This window comes from Balaenoptera acutorostrata, chromosome 3 (genome assembly GCF_949987535.1).
Source record: "Balaenoptera acutorostrata chromosome 3, mBalAcu1.1, whole genome shotgun sequence".
In the NCBI taxonomy this organism is placed as follows: Eukaryota; Metazoa; Chordata; class Mammalia; order Artiodactyla; family Balaenopteridae; genus Balaenoptera; species Balaenoptera acutorostrata.
Window position 1 is genome coordinate 131,288,247 of NC_080066.1, and position 20,765 is coordinate 131,309,011.

General features: G+C 39.7%; 1 protein-coding gene across 15 annotated transcripts in view; it reads right to left on the reverse strand.

Annotated features, from left to right (window-relative positions):
- NIN (ninein) overlaps positions 1–20,765 on the reverse strand; it is a 114,186-nt gene that overhangs the window by 28,414 nt on the left and 65,007 nt on the right. For 14 of the 15 annotated variants that reach the window (XR_009007425.1, XM_057542433.1, XM_057542422.1 and 11 more), the window contains 14 exons: positions 19,954–20,100; positions 19,302–19,469; positions 18,670–18,806; positions 18,209–18,349; positions 17,780–17,954; positions 15,103–15,213; positions 14,638–14,727; positions 11,199–11,337; positions 9,209–9,330; positions 7,585–8,090; positions 4,520–6,664; positions 3,099–3,224; positions 2,921–2,990; positions 651–866 (listed from right to left, as the gene is read on the reverse strand). Coding sequence is in view for 14 of the 15 variants with exons in the window: in XM_057542433.1 (XP_057398416.1) it covers positions 651–866; positions 2,921–2,990; positions 3,099–3,224; positions 4,520–6,664; positions 7,585–8,090; positions 9,209–9,330; positions 11,199–11,337; positions 14,638–14,727; positions 15,103–15,213; positions 17,780–17,954; positions 18,209–18,349; positions 18,670–18,806; positions 19,302–19,469; positions 19,954–20,100 (4,293 nt within the window). In the remaining variant the exon portion in view is untranslated. The remainder of the gene's footprint in view (positions 1–650; positions 867–2,920; positions 2,991–3,098; positions 3,225–4,519; positions 6,665–7,584; positions 8,091–9,208; positions 9,331–11,198; positions 11,338–14,637; positions 14,728–15,102; positions 15,214–17,779; positions 17,955–18,208; positions 18,350–18,669; positions 18,807–19,301; positions 19,470–19,953; positions 20,101–20,765) is intronic. The other variant, XM_057542436.1, reaches the window with a different exon arrangement.

The window sequence follows — 20,765 nt, forward strand, 5'->3', positions numbered from 1 at the left end:
TTTTGTTCATGTATTTTTTCCCATTTGGCTATCAGATTTTGCTCCTAAGCCATTTGACTTTTAAGAGTTCTTTACATAGTAGGGATATTAGCTCCACTCTTGGTGGTATATGATGCAAATATTTTCTCCCAGTTTGTGAGCTGTCTTTTGACTTTGTTTATGGTATTTTCTTGGTCATGCAAAAATTTAAAAAATTTAATCAGGTCATTTTTTGCCTCTAGTTTATGAGCCATCGTTACATAGCCTTTCTCTACACCAAGCCTAAAGATGAATTTGCCCGGTTTCTACTAGTACTTGTATGTTTTGCCTTTTATATTTAGACTCCTAATCCAATTGGAATTTACCCTTATGTATGGTATAAGATATGGATCTAATTTTATTTTCAATTGTCTACCAGTTATCTAGGCACCACTTATTAAAAAGTCCATCTTTACCCCAGTGATTTGAGAAGCTACCTTTGTTATATACTAAGTTTCCATATGTATTTGGGTCTAATTCTAGACTTTCTCTTCCACTTATCTGTCTATTCATGTGCGAACACCACACTGTTTTAATAATTAGGACTTTTTGTATAAGAAATTAAATACAAGCGTTTCTTTTATTTACTGGGATTTCCTCCAGAAAGGCTGTAGAGTGGCTGTAGACCATACCTGCACTTTACAGTGTTCCAGTTCTTCTTTTAGATTAGACTTCTCTTGTTCCCATTCCTCACATGTACTGTGTCCTGGCTCTTTATCCTTCTGACTTAGCATCTCTGCCAGACGTTGATTAACTTCTTGCAGTTCTTTCTGATTTTGAGAATTCTTTTGGCTAAGCTCCATATTTTCCAAATCCAACTGTTGGTTTTTGGTTTTTAATTCCGAAATCTAATTAAAATTGAAATAAGTCTTAAAAACTAGTTATCCTACTTCTGCTAAAAATATATTTAGAGACTAGTTGTTTTACCCTCTCTATGTAAAGTTATACACACACACACACACACACACTTTAATAGCAGAAAAAATACATACTCATTATTACAAAGTCAATCAGTTCAGAAGAGTATGAAGAAGTGATAGACACTCTGTCCACAGAGTACCCCACAGGGGTAGCCACTGTTCACAGCTGGGTACGTATCCCTACAGATTGTTTTCTATGCATATACAGACCTATATATGTGTAGTTTTTTTCCTTCTTTAGAACAAAAATTTGCATTATTTCAGATGTTCGGATAGTCTGCTTTTTCCACTTATAATATCTTACAGACTCTTATCTTTCCAAATCGATGCATTCAGAAACCACCACATGCTATACTTTTAGTATCTGTAGGGCAGCGGTCGCCAACCTTTTTGGCACCAGGGACCGGCTTCATGGAAGACAATTTTTCCATGGACCTGGGCTGGGGAGGGGTGGGGGAGGTGGATGGTTCAGGCGGTAACACGAGTGATGGGGAGCAATGGGGGGCAGCAGATGAAGCTTCACTCTCGACCGCCACTCACCTCCTGCTGTGTGGCCCGGTTCCTAACAGGCTGCGGACCGGTAGTGGTCTGCAGCCCCGGGGTTGGGAACCCCTGCTATAGGGTATTCCATGTATCAAGACATTCCATACTGTATTTATCCATTCCCACACTGATGGACATATAGGTTTATTATCATTCTTTCTTTTAATTATGAAGAAACAAAATCTTTTGGAAAATTCATTTACACATGGTAGCATTTTGTATTTAGGATCTTATTTTTGGAAGTAGGGCTGCTGGGTTAGAAGGTGTGCATATACATTACTGTTTTGATCAATATCCCCACAATGTCTTCCTCACAGACTACCAACTTATAGTCCTATCAACAATGTATGAGTATATTCATTTCCTCATTCCCTTTTTAATACTAGACAAGATCAATCTTTAATTTTTGCTAATCTGACAGGTGAAAAAAAGAAACTCATTTAATTTGCCCTTCCCTAATTACTAATGAAGCTAACCATCTTTTTATATGTTCTCTTCTTTTTTTCTGACTTGACCAATCATATAAATTATTCACTTTTCTACTGCATTTTGCAATTTGTTTGTAAGAGTACAGAATATATTTTGGACATTAACACCTTGTCTATTTCAAGCGCTGAAAATAGTCTTTTCCCAGGATGTCCTTGTCTTTTGACTGTTTCAGATAGATTCTCAAATGGCTTTTCCCCACACAACTGCATATTGTTGAGATTATACAAATTGGGCATTGAACGGCACAAGCTATCTAAATAAATCATAATTCTGTGAAAATATACACGGATTAACTAGTATTCTATATCTGTAAAATGCTGTTCTTAACTTTCTGCTTTTAATTGTGGTGAGGAAAGAGGAAGGAGCTAACATGAATCGAAACCACATGTGGGGACCTCCCTGGTGGTCCAGGGGATAAGACTGTGCACTCCCAATGCAGGGGGCCCTGGTTCAATCCCTGGTCGGGGAACTAGATACTGCATGCATGCTGCAACTAAGGAGCCTGCATGCTGCAACAAAGATCCCGTGTGCTGCAACTAAGACCTGGCGCAGCCAAAATAAATAAATAAATATTTTTTAAAAAAGGCATCTGCTACAAAGAGCACAACTGAATCTAATTAAAAACAAAACAAAACAAAACAAAACAAAACCACAGGCAGCATAGAGCTAGTATTTCACAGGTTCAGTTTTAGAGGTTATCACCTCCCCACTCCCACTGATTATAAAGCTAGTATTCAGCACCAGAGTCTAGAAATAATATATACATTATTATATTCACAAAAAATAGAAACCTAGTTTAGAATTAGCATGAGGTGAGTTTCCATTTTGAAACTCAGGATTTACAACCTTACCATTATTAGCTACGTTTCCAGTAGCATGTGCTGTAAATTTCAAATTTAAAAAAAGAAAATTTTAGAATCAGGAAACATTGGGAAATATTCTCTCCTTACCTGTTTCTTTAAATTTTCAACCATCTTCTGAACTGCAGCTTTTTCCTGTTTTACGGTTTCTATTTTTTGCCTAAAGGGACAATGAAAATATAACTTAAGAGTTAGGCTTTAACAGTTGAAGTAAAATAGTTTTAGTCCTCACAAAAATGCCTTAAGAACATTTAAATATATGTCTTACCACATTTCTTCCTGAGATCCATTTAATTTCCCTAATTTCAGGTTAGAAATGCTGTCTTCTTCATTTAAAGTAGTAATTTCATTTCTCAAAATAGAATTTTCCTCTTGAAGCTTCTCAGATTCATATCTGAAGTACAGAGATTTTAAAAAAATAGTTGTAACAAGGCAGTCATCTGGCATCTTTGGAAAATACTTTATAGTAACTTCCAATTAAACACGTGTTCCATGCCAGTTAAAAAGAAAAGCCTAAATTAGTAGTCTCTTGGTGCTTGGAAATCAAGCTACGACATATTGACTCATTTCTTTTGGGAAGCAAGAATTTCACTAAAAGACGTTAGGGAAGTGTGACTAAAACACTTGAGCATGGAGACAGAAAGGAGACTCAATGCCCATCCTGGTTGCTGACTTTCTCAGTGGCAAGCATATGCTTTGAGCAAATTATTTATTTCAGTCTGAAGTCCTGCCTGCTTGTAAAAGACAAAAGCCATATTACTAAGCTGTATGAGCTTCAGTTTTAAACCCCAGGGTACCTAGAGAAAGAAAATTCACTACATAAATGAAAGGGCCATGTCAAAATATGTACACTAATGTTTACTTTGTGATTTCTTTCATCTCATTATGATTTTTAGAACTAAATATGGTCTGAGGTAAAACGAGGAAAAACTACACCCAGAATTATTTTGCTTTTTTATATCATTAAGATATTTCAGACATGATGTAATATTTTACAAGTTTTTTTTTGAACCAAATTTGTTAGAAGGCTACTGCAATCATATTTTATAAAGTTGAGTGAGCAGTGGTTCAAATTAGTATCATTTTTGTCTTTGTTCTTCAAGCACGTTTATTAGAATCTGATAGCTCCTCAAAAAATTATGTTCTAAGATAAATTTCCAATGTTTACAGAATATCAGCCTGCACTTCAAGTGATATAAGTGAAAAACTATAAGCCATGAGACACAACACTTTTCCTATATTAGTATAAGAAGAGAGTTCTTATCTACCAAGTGAGTTAACGATACACAAAAGGCATTCATTCTCATATAACTTGTTTCATCAAAATGAGGAAAATAACCAACATTTAGCCAAAAAAAAACCCACCAAAACTATCCATCCAAATGAAGTGCTACAAAAGAGTTAAAGACTTGACATACATTGATGATGCACATGGTTAAACAACTAACACTCTCCATCATGAACTTTCACACCCTAAATGAACGACATTTATTTCCTATAGAGGAAGGAGTGCCTCCTAGGCAGGGTTATTCTACTTGTTAATACGACACAGAAGCAGAAGGAAGTCTAAAGCACTGCTCTCTTCTTGAAGACTAACAGGTTAGTTTCTCTAGGCACAGCAAGCAGTGAAGTTAGATTTGGTGAGGTGCTCTGTGGGATTCCGTGAAGTGTAGAAGGTGCATACATTACCTCAGAAGCTCAACTTTTTGCTGCATCTCACTGCACGTGATTTGCAAGTCATGCATCATTGCCTTCAGCTCTTCCTCCTTTTCTCCTTGAGGAGGTACATCTTTTTGCTTAACTAAAGCAGTGACTCTTTCCCTCAACTTTCTAGTCAGCTCCTGCAGCTTCTTTTTCTCCCGTTCTAACTCTGTGATTGTGGCCTGGCGCTGAAAATGTCTGTCCTGAAGGCTGAGGAGAGCAGTGTTTTCCTCCAGTATTACTTGGTTCTGTACTCCAGGCTTTTCTTGATGTGTCTGGAGTGTTCCACGTAGCCAGGCAATTTCATGTGCTCTTACTTTTTCTAAGAGCTGTGTGTTCTCCTGCTCTAGGTACTGGTTTTCTTGACAATGTTCTTCTATAATATGGTGCACACTCATAACCTTTGGTACACACTCTTCCAGTGTCTGATTTAGTTCAAGGACCTTTTCATCAGGTCCGACTTCCAGGTTATCTAAATGGGCTTCCCATAAGGAGAAGCAGTCATACTGCAGCACTGCTCTTTCTTGCAGCTTCTCAATCTTGCCTTGAAGTCTCAAAACAAGAACATGCAGTTCCTCATTTTCTCTTTTGACCTCGTCGTAACTCTTTTCCAGGCTAAGGAATGTTTCAGTCACTTCTTCAACTTTCTTTAGCTCATCCTGTAATCGGAACATTTCTGAAGTGAGTTCTTTGTTATTTTCTAGTGCTTCATCATAGCGCGTCTCCATGACTCTCAGCTCTTCCTGAAGACACTCATTTTCTCTACTAGCATCTTCATATAACAATTTATACTTGGTGGAAGCCTCGGGGATTCTTTCAAGCATCTTTAATTTCTTTTTTAGCACAGAAACATCAAAAAGTAAGTCCTGTTTCTTTTCAGAAGCTCGATCACAGTCTGCACGTAAGATCATTAGTTGTTCCTGAAGCTGGCCAATCTGATTCTTTAGGTCCCAGGTTTCAGTCCTGGTCTCCTCACTATTTTCAAGCTCAGAAAAACTCTCTATTGATGCTTCAGACTCCTCTATTCTGACCTCCTGTCTCTGACCAGAGCTTGTCCCCGTACTTTCCAGATCCCGGACCTCATCGCCTTGCAGATCACTTAGGACGTGCTGCATGGTTCCACCTTCTACTTGTTTCATTCGGTTTGGCAGTAAAAATGGCTCTGTTTGTTCCACGGAATTTCCAAAAAACCCAGTAGTTGGCTCATCTAAACAAGAAGACATTACTGACTCTGGCTCTAATTTCTGCAGCCTCTGTTGCAACCTAGAAATTTCAGTTGCCATTTTCACATTTTCCTTCACTGCTCGTTCATGAGCTCTTTGCAGGCTTAAGAGGACATCTCCGTTCTCTTCCAACAGCTGCTCTCCTTGCTTGAGCAGGGACATGGCTCCACTTCCTTCCACCTCCTCCCTTCCCATTGCCTGGCAGCCATTCTGAAGCCTGGAGGGAGGAGATGCCACCTGCTCCATTTCCTTAATTTTATCCTGAAGCCTGGAGATTTCTGTGCTCATCTCAGCCCTCTCTCGGTCTGCTTTCTCACAGGTCGCTTTGTAGACACTCTCCACGGCCAGAAGCTTGGACGTCATTTCCTGCCTCTCCTGGTCACGTTCCCTTTCTAGCCTTTCAAGCCTCTGGCTGGCCAGCTGCTCCGAGGCGCCTGCCTGGCACAGGACCTGCTCACGGTCCTTCAGTTCTCTTTCATGACTGCTCTTCAGCTCAAGTATCTGGCTGGACAGCAGACTTTGCTGACTTTCCGACACAGTTCTTAGATCTTCCAGGTCTTTGAGTAGCTGCTCTCTCTCAACAACCATGCCGTTCAAATGTTCTTTGTATGTTTTCTCCAGCATCTCTCTCTCCTGGGTCAGGACCAGAGAAGTCGCTTTCTCTCTCTGGAGAGTCTCTTTAAGCTGCTCCTGGGCTTCTGCACACTCCTGGGTGAGCTCGTCCTTCTCAAACTCCCACTGGGATCTCTCCTCGCGCTGTTGTTCCAGGACCTCCTTCAGCTCTCGGCGGTAGTGCCCCTCCAGACTTCGCAGAGCATTTTCACATCTCTCAGCGACTTTCTGACAGTCAGCCTGAAACTGGGCTTCTATCTGAGAGGTTCTTCTATTACACTCAGTTTCCATTTTTTCCCTAAATGTGGTCAACATACAGCATTACTGAAACTGCCATCAACTCCAGAAGCAAACAAAAAACATTTTCCCGTGCATAGAAGAAGCAGCCAAGCAAACAATTTAAATATTTCTAAAAACGGTCTTCACTTATTCCTATGTGATTCATTTATACTGAGAAGGGATCTCATTTCTGAGAGCCAATGCTGGCAGCCATAATTAATTTAAAAGATTTACTTACCTCTCTCTGCATTTAGAAGAAAATTTAGAAACCAAATTCTTTGGTATACTTCCAGATGTATTTGTTTATGGATTTTTAGCCAGAAACTTAGGCTGATATTTCACATTAAATGTTCAAATGCATATTAGCCTAAACCCTAATTTGGGAAATACATAAAATTCTTCCATTTTAATTAAGTAGACATTGGTGGATAATAGTCATATAAACCACACATATTAACAAATTCATTATGTTTTGCTTTTTATTTAATAAAGTAGCACCGGGTTAAAGTATGAAGCACCAAAGCCCTGAAAAGTACCTGAGATTTCACGTGAGGAAAGTAAGCACAAAATGGTGTTTCATAACTCTGGAAGGAAATGTAACTTTGCCCAGAATCTAGCTTATAAATGGCCTTTCTCAGAAAACAGCAAGACTGAACTAGGAAGAAATCACATTTGTGATAATCTTATCATCATCTGGAACCTTAAAAAGTACATGCCTGATACAAAAAATACTTTCCTCTTTCTAAAAAAAAGTTTCAATACCCCAAGGTAGGCTTATATCTAAACAATGGCAAAACAAGTTGAAAAACTAAAGAAGAATCTAGTCAGTCAGTGGGCTATTTTGTCTTCTGATTTTTCAAAGTCTCCTTAATTGACTGGGATTTCTGGTGCCCCCGAGGAATGGTGCCCCAGGTTCCTCCATTTCCCCCATTTTCTTACCTTCCCTCATGTAGTTCCCTTTGGTGTTTTTCCAAGAGCTCTTTTTGCAATTCCTCTTTCTCAAGAGTGTGCTTCTCCACCAGGCTTTTCAGTTGCTCCTGGTGAACTTGTTCTAGTTCCTGAGTCAAGCTTCTCACCTTCTCTTCTGTCCAGGCACCATTTTGAATGAGTTTTTCCCTCTCTCCATTAAAGCTTTCCTCTGCCTGCTCCAGCCTAGCCTTTAGCTCCATCTCATGCTCCAGCCTTAGCTCCTCCTGCAGGTGAGCCTTTTCCTCATCCCATTTCATTTCCAGTTGTTTTTTCTCCTCCTCATGTCTGCAGGTAGCCGTGTGTTGTACCTCCTTGAGTACCACTGTCTGGCCCTGAAGTTCTGCAATTTCATTTTTAAGGTCACTTATTTGTTCTTCCAAGATGTGCACTTCATTCTCATACTTTTGCTTCACGTTCTCCTGCTCCTTTTTACAGGCAACCTTGGTTTCATCTAGCTGCTTTTCATAATGATGCACCTAAAGCCAGAAAGTAAAACCACCATAATGTTATTCAACTCAAGGCCGTGGAAAGGTGATGGGGCAGTAATTACTTTTCTCCTACAAGACATTCCTCAGTTTTCCCATTTTTTGTTTTAAAGTAACAATTCAAAAACACATTAAATAAGATATTTTTAAGTCAGGCATGGTTTGATTACCTTTTTAACTTGGTTGAATTTTATTAGTTTCTGAACAACTCTATTAAAACTGACTAGACCTTCACAGAGATACCATTTGTCTCCACGGGCATCCTCTCCAACTGCAAACTTAGGGCCTTAACATAGTTAATTAAATTTAAGTATTTGTTTAACACCTGTCAGGTACCCTGCAGGCCGCATGGGGACACAAAGTTGGGTAAGACATAGCCCCTGTCATTAAGGAAAAACCACTCTAGACATGCTCATGACAAATACAAAAAAGTATACTACAAGTCAGAATAAAACATATAAAAGGTATAGGAAAAATAGTTACAATGTAACCTGGGATTCAAAGGAGGGAAAAATTACATTTGGTTGGGAGACTTCAGAAATGTAAGAGGTAGCATTTGATATAAACTCTGAAGGTTAAGTAGACTTTCAAGAGGTAGAAAGAAATAATAACACAGCACGTAATAGCATGAGCAAAAGAGGACAGTGTGATGAAGAGCAGCAAACTACCTAGTTTGGAGGATAAGGTAACTCAAAGGAATGGTAAAAGAGAAGACTGGAAATATAACCTAATGCAACACGGTAAAGGGTTTTGAAGGCCAAGATTCAGAATTTGTACCTAATTTAGGAAGTAATGCTATATCGAAGGGCTTTTTGGTTTTATTAAGATGTTTTTCAATGAGTTGGAAATAATGTAATGGTCTGCGAGTTCCATGCTTGCTAGGATTGAAGAGACTACATTTTTAAGAAACTCTCTCCTATGAGGAAAAGGCCTCACCCTTGGCCTGTGAAACCATGCTGAGGTAGTGCGTCCCTGGTAGCCAACAGGACACAAGAGGAAAGGTATAGAAAGTGCTGCTCTTTGAGAAAAAAGAATTGAGAATGTCCTACATGCAAAAGCTTGTCAGAGCTCAAAGAAATCAGAGAACAGGATTGATAAGAAGGTCTTACTTTATCTTCAAGCTCCAGTCTCAGGCAACACAAGTCCCTGTGATGTTGTTCTTTCATCTGTTCGATGACCAGCTCCGCCTCGATGCTCATATTCAATGGATTGCATTCTTCAGAACCAAGCCCTGAAAACACATGGGATCTGTTGACCCTGCAGCAGGTTCTTTCAATAACACAACTGGCATCTAAGGAAGGATATCCAGTTTAATTGAGGAATAATTTTTAGCTTAAATTACTACAGATGAGATCTACTAGGAAACAACAGAAGGCAAGAGAAGTCTCTTGTTTTTAAGTATTAGGGAAAACAAGAAAAAATGAAGGTGAACAGATTCTTTCATTTACAGGCAATGTACCAAACCTTAATAGAATCCAGTAGAATAGCAGGTGGGAGTAGATGTGGAAATTGTTGCTTAAAGGTGACCTCCTCCTAATGAAAATCCTGAAGAGTGAGGTAGTTCGGTCAAACCAACCAGCCTTCTTTCCATCCAATGAATACTGAGTGACAAATTAGCAGAGGGGCAATGTGGCAGGAGAATGAACGGCCAGCATACTTGCTATGCTTTGAGGTGTTAACTTCATGGGTCAAGATATCCAACCCACCCCTCAACATTACAGAAGATTCAGTATTGTAATATTAATTTCCTGTAGTGCAGATAGGGCCTTACCTTAAATTATCAGCTAAAATTTTTTAAAGAATAGGGCATGGGTTAGGAACCTGGATATAGGCAGATTCGATAGAAAATTCTCAACTCATTCATATGAGTTCACCTCTGCAACTGCCCATGATGATGACTGAGAAGGACACTGAAATGTGAAGCATAAGCTGAGGGCTGAGCTAGTACAAAGACAAAATGATTACATCTAATACTATGTTAGAAATCTCTTAAGGCAGGGGACTCAAAAGAGCTTTTCATGTAGAGATACACAGGCAGATGCAAGAAAGAGCATAAGTCTAGCATCTGGAATTGACAGTCTTGCTTTGGGCTTTCTCTTCATCTATCATGGCATATCCCCAACTGAGAAGTGATACCTGGGGTGTAAACCACCCCAAGATGACACAGCCTCATGTACCCATGAGGAGAACTCCCAGCCCTTGGTCATCTATGGAAAAGCCCAGAAAAACTTCTGAGATACATCATATCAGTTGGGCTCCATTCTTATACCACAGTAAGGCTACAGAGTACAGACTTAGAATCAGAGGAAAGGTGTTCAAGCCTGTCCCTGTCCCCTCCCCAATCCCTTATTTATTCTAGAATAAATAGGTAAGGAGAAGAATAAACAACCCTTGTAAGAACCTGTACTCCTGTTCCAAGGAGCAGTGGGGAAAACTATTTATGATGAAGAATTTATTATAAACCCTTTCTGAAACGGAAATTCAACACACTGGAGGAAAGGGGCAGGATGCCAGGAGGGAGGAAAAGAGCTGATAATGAATGTAGGAGGGTTCCCAAATGACTCTGCCTTCCAACCTTGCTACTCAAAATCCTCCTCAAAGGCACAGGCAACCAAGGTTTATTTATCTTATTTGTTGTTTTGCAGACATTTAGCATAGCCAGCATAAGGAAATCAAATTTTGTGGTTTCTGGCTAGCTCACTCTCCAAAACACTGTCATACCAGTTAGGCACTCTTTTAGAAAGGGAGGATTCAGCAATAACTCAGTGACTGAATTCTAACACTCCCAAGGCCTGGATTCTCAGACTTGTGGCCAGTTTTTTTTTTTTTTTTAAACGAAGCAAATATCCTTGTGGTTTTATTTTTCCATTTCTTTGTTGATGCATATAAAAATCACATGGAAATATTCTCATAAAGACTTCAAGGACAAATGAAAAAAACAGACCACAAGTGAAACAGCTCAAGAAAATAGCACTGCCAAAGTCTTTTTTTGGGTGGGGGGTGGGATTGCCAACATTTTGCAATTCTACATTCAACCATGGTTTTAAAAACAAAAGTCAAAGGCAGAGACTCTGAAAAGATGGTGTCTGAATGGCTTACCCTGGTCAGGCTCGACACAACCACTGTTCATATCAAGTTCTTCTGACGGTGAGTTCTTCAAGGGAAGTCTGAACACTTTGCCTTGTGCACGATATTCTTCCAGCTCAGACTGGAGTTCATCTACTTGGTCTTGTAATAGCTGGAGTTTAAAAACCAATACAAGTCTTAGACGTGATGTCGAAAACACAAGCAACAAAAGGAAAAATAAATAAACTGTATATCATCAAAATTAAAACCTTGTGCTTCAAAGGATACCAACAAGAAAGTAAAAACACAACCCACAGAATGGGAAAAAAGTTTTTGTAAATTATATATCTGATAAGGGACTTGATTGTAGAATATATAAAGAACTATTACAACTTAATAATAAAAAGACAAATAACACATTTAAATATTCAGCAAAGGATCTGAAGAGACATTTCTCCAAAGAAGATAAGCAAATGAAAAGATACTCAATGTTATTAGCCATCAGGGAAATGCAAATCAAACTCACAATGAGATACCACTTAATACCCACTAGGATGGCTAAAATAAAAGACATACATATATCCCCATATCCCCTCCCTCGTGAGCCTCCCTCCCTATCCCACCCCTCTAGGTCCTCACAAAGCATCGGGCTGATCTCCCTGTGCTATGCAGCAGCTTCCCACTAGCCACCTTTTTACATTTGGTAGTGTATATATGTCAATGCTACTCTCGCACTTCGTCCCAGCTTACCCTCCCCCATGTGTCCTCAAGTCCGTTTTCTACATCTGTGTCTTTTTTCCTGCCCTGCCACTAGGTTCATCAGTACCGTTTTTTTAGATTCCATGTATGTGCATTAGCATACAATATTTGTTTTTCTCTGTCTGACTTACTTCACTCTGTATGACAGACTCTAGGTCCATCCACCTCACTACAAATAACTCAATTTCGTTCCTTTTTATGGCTGAGTAATATTCCACTGTATATATGTGCCACATCTTCTTTATCCATTCATCTGTCAATGGACATTTAGGTTGCTTCCATGTCCTGGCTATTGTAAATAGAGCTGCAATCAACATTGTGGTACATGACTCTTTTTGAATTATGGTTTTCTCAGGGTATATGCCCAGTGGTGGGATTGCATATATATACGTATAGCTGATTCACTTTGTGGTACAGCAGAAACTAATACAACACTATAAAGCAATTATACTCCAATAAAGATATTAAAAAAAAAAGACATATAATAACAACTGTTGGCAAGGATGTGGAGAAGTTGCAACTCTCATACTGATGGGAATGTAAAATGGTGCAAACATCTTGGAAAAAATTTGACACTTCCTCAAAAGGTTAAACATACAGTGATCATATGACCCACCAATTCCACTCCTAGGTACATACCCAAGAGAAATGAAAGCATATGTCCACACAAAAACTTGCACACAGGACTTCCCTGGTGGCACAGTGGTTAAGAATTCGCCTGCCAATGCAGGGGACACGGGTTCAACCCCTGGTCTGGGAAGATCCCACATGCCACGGAGAAACTAAGCCCGTGCACAACTACTGAGCCTGCGCTCTAGAGCCCATGAGCCACAACTACTGAGCCCACATGCCACAACTACTGAAGCCCGCGCACCCTAGAGCCCTCACGCCGCAACTACTGAGCCCACACGCCGCAAATACTGAGCCCATGCACCTCAACTACTGAAGCCTGCACGCTCTAGGGCCTGTGTGCCGCAACTACTGAGCCCGTGTGCTGCAGCTAGTGAAGCCTGTGTGCCTGGAGCCCGTGCTCCGCAACAAGAAAAGCCACCTCAATGAGAAGCCCACGCACCGCAATGAAGAGTAGCCCCCACTCACCACAACTAGAGAAAGCCCGCGCACAGCAACAAAGCAGCCTAAATAAATAAATAAATAAATAAACCAGTGTGTACGTGTCAATCCCAAACTCCCAGTCTATCCCTCCTTCCCACCCTTCCCTGCTGGTAACCATAAGTTTGTTCTCTAAGTCTGTGAGTCTGTTTCTGTTTAAAACAAAACAAAACAAAACTTGCACACAAGTGTTCACAGCAGCATTATTCACAATATTCGAGATAACCCAATGTCCATCAACTAATGAATGGATAAATAAAATGTGGTATAACTATATAATGGAATATTATTCGGCAATGGAAAGAAATGAAGTACTGATACATGCTACAGTATGGATGAACCTTGAAAACGTTATGCCAAATGAAGGAAGGCAGTCACAAAGGATGACATATTGTATAATTCCATTTAAAGGAAATGTAAAGAATAGGCAAAACCAAAGAGAAAGCAAGTAGATTATTAGTTGTGTAGGGCTGGGGTCATGTGAGAGATTACAGCTAGGTGGAGTGGTAGTTTCCTTTTGGGTGATGAAAATGTTCTAAAATTTATTATGGTAATGGTTGCACTATTCTGTGAATATACTAAAAGAGACTGAATTATATACCTTAAATGGGTGAATTGTATGGTTATGAAAAGCTGTTTAAAAAAATAAGTGGACAAATTTGGGGAATTTTTGGAGGTAGAGCTGACAGATTTTACTGATGAAATAACTAAAAGCGTAGGAGAAAACACCTCTACTTGATTAGAGTCAAGAGCCATAACTTATTTATAAGGGTGGCATAAATGTTTCATTTCTTTTCTCAAAGTGTGCATGTATATTTCCTGAGAAGGCAGGCTATGAGCAACCTCATAAGGAGGTGATTGTTTTCTTCATTTTTGCCCAAGTACAATGTTCATCTAAAGCAGTTAGAACTCAGTTATGCTTACCTTGTTTATTTTAACAAGTGTCTGTGGCTTAAGGAAAAAACAACCCCAAATTCCTGAGCTTAGGAAAGTTACTTTTTAAAAAAAATCAAAGATTCCTATTATTTATAAGGATGTTTTTGTGTCCTCTGGTAGGAATTTGTAATGACTTACTACTTAAAGACTTGAGTGGTTTCTGCTCCATTTGCATTTTGTAAATAAAGTAAGGACTGTATTCAGGAAAAAACCCCACAGAACAAAAGCAAATTATATCAGCCTGCATTGATCGCTCAGGAAAGACTAGTTTTGGAATAAGCACATCAACATGACCACATTTTCCTTCTCTTAGAATAAAACTTTATTTTCCTCTAATTACTAGCAATTTCTGACCCAGATAAAGCAGACAAATGCAGTTTGCGTGATTCTCTCGTATTTCAGGATACTAAACAATAACATTAACAACTAGCACTTAGGTTAAGTGCTTTCTGTGTCTCAGGCTCTGTTCTAAGCACTTTACGTATATTTACTCATTGACTCTCCACAACAACCTCATCTGGTGGGTACTCTTATTTTTGCTGTCTTGTAGGTGAGGAATTGAAACACCCGCGGATTAAGTGATGTGCTCATGGTCACACAGCTAGTAAATGGTGAAGCGGTATTTGAACCCAGGCACCCCTCCTCTAAGTTCTCTTCAGTCACTCACCCTGCACTGCTGCTCGTATTCATTTCTCATCTGTGTCAGCCTTTCTTCTTGCAAAAAGAATTCAGCACTGCTGGGATCAAGGTCACCAAACTAGAAAATGAAAAGGGCAAAGTTGTCATTTTTTCCAAGTGTCCTTCTTTGACCTATAATGTACCAAAGGCCCAAGTTTCTGGTGTTCACCCAGTGTCTGGAGTATGAAAGGAATGTGACATTTAAGCAGAAACACCATCAATTAGATGATGGGGAGAAGATTCTAGAGTGATGTGTTCAGTCAAAGCAGAGATTGTTTCTCAGTGCCACGCCATGTTTCCCTCGTGTAAATTAAATCCCTGCAAAAATGACAGCTTCCTTTAGTCACATAAATAATTCCATAATAGAAATTTTCTTGGTGGCATAGCTTCTGCTCTTTTGAGGGAACTACACTTTGGGGCTACGTATCAGGAAATCAAATTTAAACAGACTTACCTTTTCTGCCAAAACATTTTCCAAATTTCGCTGAAGTTTGTTTGTCAGATTCTCATACTCTGCCAACTTCTCTGCATTTTCCAGAAGCTCATTTTCTAGACGACCGTTTTCCTGAAGAAATTTGGGGAAATTAAGTGGGCACAGATTAAGAAATAAACTGTTGTACCATTTTATAGCATGCATAAATCAATGCTCTAGATTGAGAAAATGTGTTAATATTGAAAGTTTCAGTACATTAGAGCAGAAAAAGTAAATATTAAAAAACTGATATCTATCTTATAACCTCAAAGCATGCCTCCTCTTTCTCCTGATCCTACAGAAGCATGCTGCCCAACAGTGGCCACAAGCAGTCACAGGTAACTATTGAGCACTTGAAATGTATATAGTACAAACAGAGATGTGCTGTGAATATAAAATATTCACCAGATTTTGAAGAGTTAGAACAAAAATGCAAAAAACTCAGTAATAATTTTTGTAGATGAATTACAAGTCAAAAAGATACCGTTTTGGAGATATTAGATTAAATAAAAATGATTTTAAATTAAATTCACCTGTTTCTTTTTACCTTTTAATGTGCCTGTTTGAAAATTTGAAATTACATATATGGCTTGCATTGTATTTCTATTCGACAGCATGGCAGTAGAAAATTTAATGAGGTGAAAAACATTCTCAATAAACTGTCAGATGAAAGACTGGTTGCAGAATACCTTGTTCATCTGACAACAAAAGAGAACTCAGAAAACCTATAAAAGGTAGGCTAGCTCTAACAATTTTCATTTAATGATGATATAGACATGTTATATTTAATTTACAATTTTATTTTGGTTTAAAGATGGAAAAGCTATACATACAGGTTTTTCATAATTTGTATTTTTAATTATTATAGTAAAATAACATATCAACCAAAGTCCACAAAAGGTGGGGTTTTTCTGTATATAAAACACTTGTAAGATTTCCACCCACATTTGTCAAAAAAATAAAACCACATGGATGTACCATTTGACATATCTTCTATTCCAAGGATAATCGGAAGAACATTATTTTCAAAGTATATTTTGCCAAAAGAATATAGAACCAACATATTTTAAATACATTCTTGTTCACACCCTCACCCAGTAACATGGAGTGAAAAAGAATGTGCTTGAAGTGTTTTTAAAAAATACTACCTTCGCCCAAAATGCCAGTTCTACAACTCTAATCTTCCAAAGTGTGTCTAAATTTAGATGTTAAAACAATCAGGAGCAGTTTCTGGGTATCGGGCCTGTGTTGGTGCTCTGGAAACTGACAAATCAGCTTCTGTTGCTGACCACAGGGAACACACAATCGGGACCGTGGCAGGGGAGGCAGATATGGATACAATTATCTATGATGTGATAGAAACTATGCTATCTTCTGGCAAGAAAAAAAAAAAAAGTGTCATGGGAATGAAAAAGTAGTTTGGCCTGCAGTGTTGGAGAAAGCAGTGAAGGAGCCTAAAAGCTTACTGAGGAACTGAGACAGCTGATGGCAGGTGCAGCAGGGTTGAGGGCATGGCCCTGGGGGTTGCTGGCAGGATCTGAGGTTAGAAAGGCATGAGGACAAGCCCCCTTTCAGGGCCCTTCAGTGCTGCCATGTTGCACTTTTACAGAGGGAACAGCATGATTTTAAGTGTTCCTAAGTAAGGTAACTCCAGTGACAATATGGAGGTTGGATAGATGGAAAAAAGGATGCACAAAGGTCAGCTGAGAAATCATGATGAATTGTGAACCTATTCAGAGGCTGTGGAAATGGAGAGATGGGATAAATCTGAGAAGCATTTCAGAGCATCAACGGGACTCAGAAACTGATAATCAAGGATGACCGAGGACTTTAGCTTCTATGACTTTCAGCACAGGTGGTGATGTAGATTAGGGAGAAAATTCCAGAGAGGAAGCAGTCTGATGGTTAGGGAGTGAGAATTAGCTCAGTTTTTGATGTGTGGAGTTTCAGGAACCTTTTATAACTTCAACAGTAGTGAATATTCCATAGGTACTTATTACCTTCTAGATACTGTATATGTAGCAACTCATTTAATCTCCATATCAATGCTGTGGGGTAGGTATTACGATGGTGCCTCTTTTGTGCATTAGGAAACAGGTTTGAGTAACTTGATCAAGGTTTTCTGTAAGTAGTGGTGTCCAGATTGGAACCGGCAGTCTTGAGGCCAGACCCCCCTACCCCGCCCACCCTTTATCTCTAGATAACACTGTACCATATTATCTGGTGTTAGAGTCCAATAAAGAGAAGGATCACTTCCTCTACTGAAGCACAGGGAAGGAGAGGAGGATGTATAAGGGAAAAGGTACATTTGGAAGCAAAGAAACAAAGCTGATGGCCTCTGTGTGGCAGGAAATAAAGTCATCTGCTAAGAATGAGGAAGGGGAAGTGCAAGGAAGGAAGAGACCATCAACCAGGAGCCAAACAGCCCTGAGGACCCAGTGCAACTTCAGGGGGTAAGAACAAGATACGCTGTTGGCAAACCAGAAGCCTAGACATCCCTGAAATCTAGCTCCCAGTGGGGGCTCTACCATGTCCAGTCATGACCCAGCTGGGCAGACTTATGAGCCCCGTGTAGACCTGTCTGTCCTCTTACAGAGCTGTGGTTTTCCATGTGTATTCCCAGCAGGGACACAGACTGTACAACCAACAGGATAATTACCTTTAAAGAGAGGACAAGGCGGTCCCGGGTGTAATTCTCTTCTGTTTTTGCCTTTTCAATTTCCTGCTCAAGTTCCAAACGCTGCTTGCCCACCTGTTGTAGGATCTGTTCTCTCTCCTTTCGAAGCTCATTCTTTAAGGCCGCTATTCGTTCCTTGTACTCTTCATCCAGTTTCCTGTGAGGAGGAAAGACTGACAAGCTGCCATCAAATCCCTCAGAGGTCCCTACATGGATCCACCAAAAATGGAAACACAGAGTCACAGAGATGGGAAGCTCCTTGAGAAAGTGTCTAGTGAATCCTGCTTTCCTTGAGGCTTGGCCACACCTAAGTCACTCCCGCCAGGTGTGGCCAAGCGGGCAGGCAGGCTGAGCCCCAGTGCCCTGGGCCAGGGTGGTGGGAAAGGAGGGTCCTGGCCCAGCCAGTCGTACCTGAGGTTGTACTCATTCCGCCGCTCTATGGCTGCGTGGTGGTCGTCCACCTCTGAGGCCATTAGAGACTTGAGCTTCTCAGCTTTTTCCAGATCTGACCGTAGCTTCTCTTTTTCTCTGACCACTTGATCAACTTGCTCCCTAGAATCAGAAAGAAACCAAGTATGAGGGAAACTGTTTCTAAGCAACAAGTAGACCCCAAAAAGCTCTCATCTGGCTTGCTTCAATACAAAAACAAAACCAAGACAACCAAAACCCTTCAAAAACACACAGATGTACCACAGCCCTCTTCAAAAGACTACATGCAAATCTAAGCTCTACCTCATTTTCACAGAAGTGAGATGATAGGAGATTAGCCACATCTGCGTACAGGATGGAAGAATGTACGCCACAGGAATATGAATGACTTGCTCAACAAGTAGGGAAGGGAATAGAGCAGGTGAACCTTCTGCTTAACTCACAGCAAATGCCGGATCTCAGCCTTAAAGCTGGCCAGAGCCGCCTGGTGAATGCTGTTCTTGGTAACCAAAAGTTCATTTTCAAGAGCCAGCGTCAGTTCTGTCAAATTAACATTTCCATCAAGGCTGAAATCCAAGGCCTAGAAATCAGAACAAGTTCAAGACAATCACAAGTTCTATCCTGTGAAAGCAGAAAATGTGAAGGTTATACAAACTCACAGAACTGAATTTACAGTCTACAGGTTGGATGCTTACATTTCTTTAGTGATTGCTTAGGAACAATATTCAATCCACAGCGTAACTAAGCTCTCTCTAAGAAAAACATAACGTGATTATTTGCATGTTTCTAAAAAATGCTATCTGGCACTGTAAATAAACACGACGGTAAAACTCTAATCTTTACCAACCAGAGATCAGCTAAGAAATTTCTTATCAATAATTTAGGGGTTAAAAACATGGAAAGAAGTTATCAATAATCCTGGTTGAAGTGGGTAGGAAAAGTTACCTCTTACGTCTGAGATTTTGTGAATAGAAGAATCATTAAGGAGAAATCGAATCAAATCACAGCTTCAAAAAAATGGAATTTTTCAACCCTGCCCCAATTCGTCATTTTTCTCTCATTTTAGCTGCCACACCTTCAGGATCTCCTGGCTGTTCTCAATGCCCTCTTCATGCCAGGTGTCAAGTATTCTCTCCACTGATGCATAGCCCATCCCATCATCCAGGCAGGAGAAGACCCGAAAGCCAATGGTACTTGTCATCGCAGACGGGGTTGTGGTCCGTCGTCCACTCTCATCGAAAGACTGGAAGAAGAAAGAGACTTGAGCAAGCTCAGGCACTGCAACATGGTGTTGGTCAAGACCAAAACTGGTCAGTCCTGACCACAAGGAGCAGAAGGCATGTTTCTCTAATTTATAGGATAAAAAGTCACGCAGCCCCTTTGATCTCCCTTTCCTAAGTCAGCCTAGAATGCAAAGCTTATCAACAGCTGACCTGGCCGAGAGTTCCTTCATGTAGATGAAATGTGTCTCTATACTTAACACCAGGTTTCTTCTGACCTACAGCTAACACGAAGGGGCATAATTAGTGGTCTTCCTACTGTAATTTATGGTCATTTCTCAAACCCAACTTTTCCTTCCCCAATGGTTCAGTCTTTCTTTACTACTCTTCTTTTGCCTCTCTTTCTCCTCAGTATTTTTCTTCAGACAGCAGATGAATTCACTAGAAATTATTCAAATGGATTTTAACTTCTACTCACAAAGAAACCACTTCCTATTTGTTTCTTACCTGCATGGAGAGGTGCCTTTTCAATTGTCTATATGGGGTAGATGCTGATGGGGTAAGGGATTTTCCATTTTTGAACAAGCCGTAGAAAAAATCTTCTACACTCATTGTACCATCAGGATCAAGATTATGGAAGACTTCTTCAAGCATCTAGAAAAGGGTAACCATATATTTTAACTATTTCACTCAAAAAAAAACACAAGGCCTAAAGTATACTTCCAGCCAACAGAAATTGGCACCACTCTTGATCCCAGGACTCCAGAAATATAACATGTCCCTTTATTCTCACTTGACTGAATTTTTTTCCTTTCTAGTAATATGTCCTTCCCCCTCACATAAACTAAATAAAATTCATTTTCAACATCTTCATAATTTTATGCAATTTAGCATTTAACTGTTCTCTCTTTTTGCTCATACTGTTAGAACGGGTAATCTTTAATGTTACTACACGTTATTCTTGCGAATTAAAGAATTACTTAAAAATATAAAGATATAGCTTTCCAGTGTTGTAACAACAGAAAATAGTTAGACATTCATTAAGCCGTTATATTATGGTGACACCACATGATATTTTGCTTATATTGAATTTCGGAAATTGGTACGTTAGCACGGCAGAATTGGGTCTGGGACAGATGGCAATGATCTAATAGTTTGGGTCTGAAAGCCATGACTTGGGATTTAGAACATTACTTGGAACAGCACTGCGTGTTTGGGGTCTTTATTTCTTTTAATGCTTTAGCACAGGAGAAATGAGGATTGGATAGGAAGGATTTCATGTGTATGCAATAGAAGGGTTCCAAGAGATGTAAAGAGAA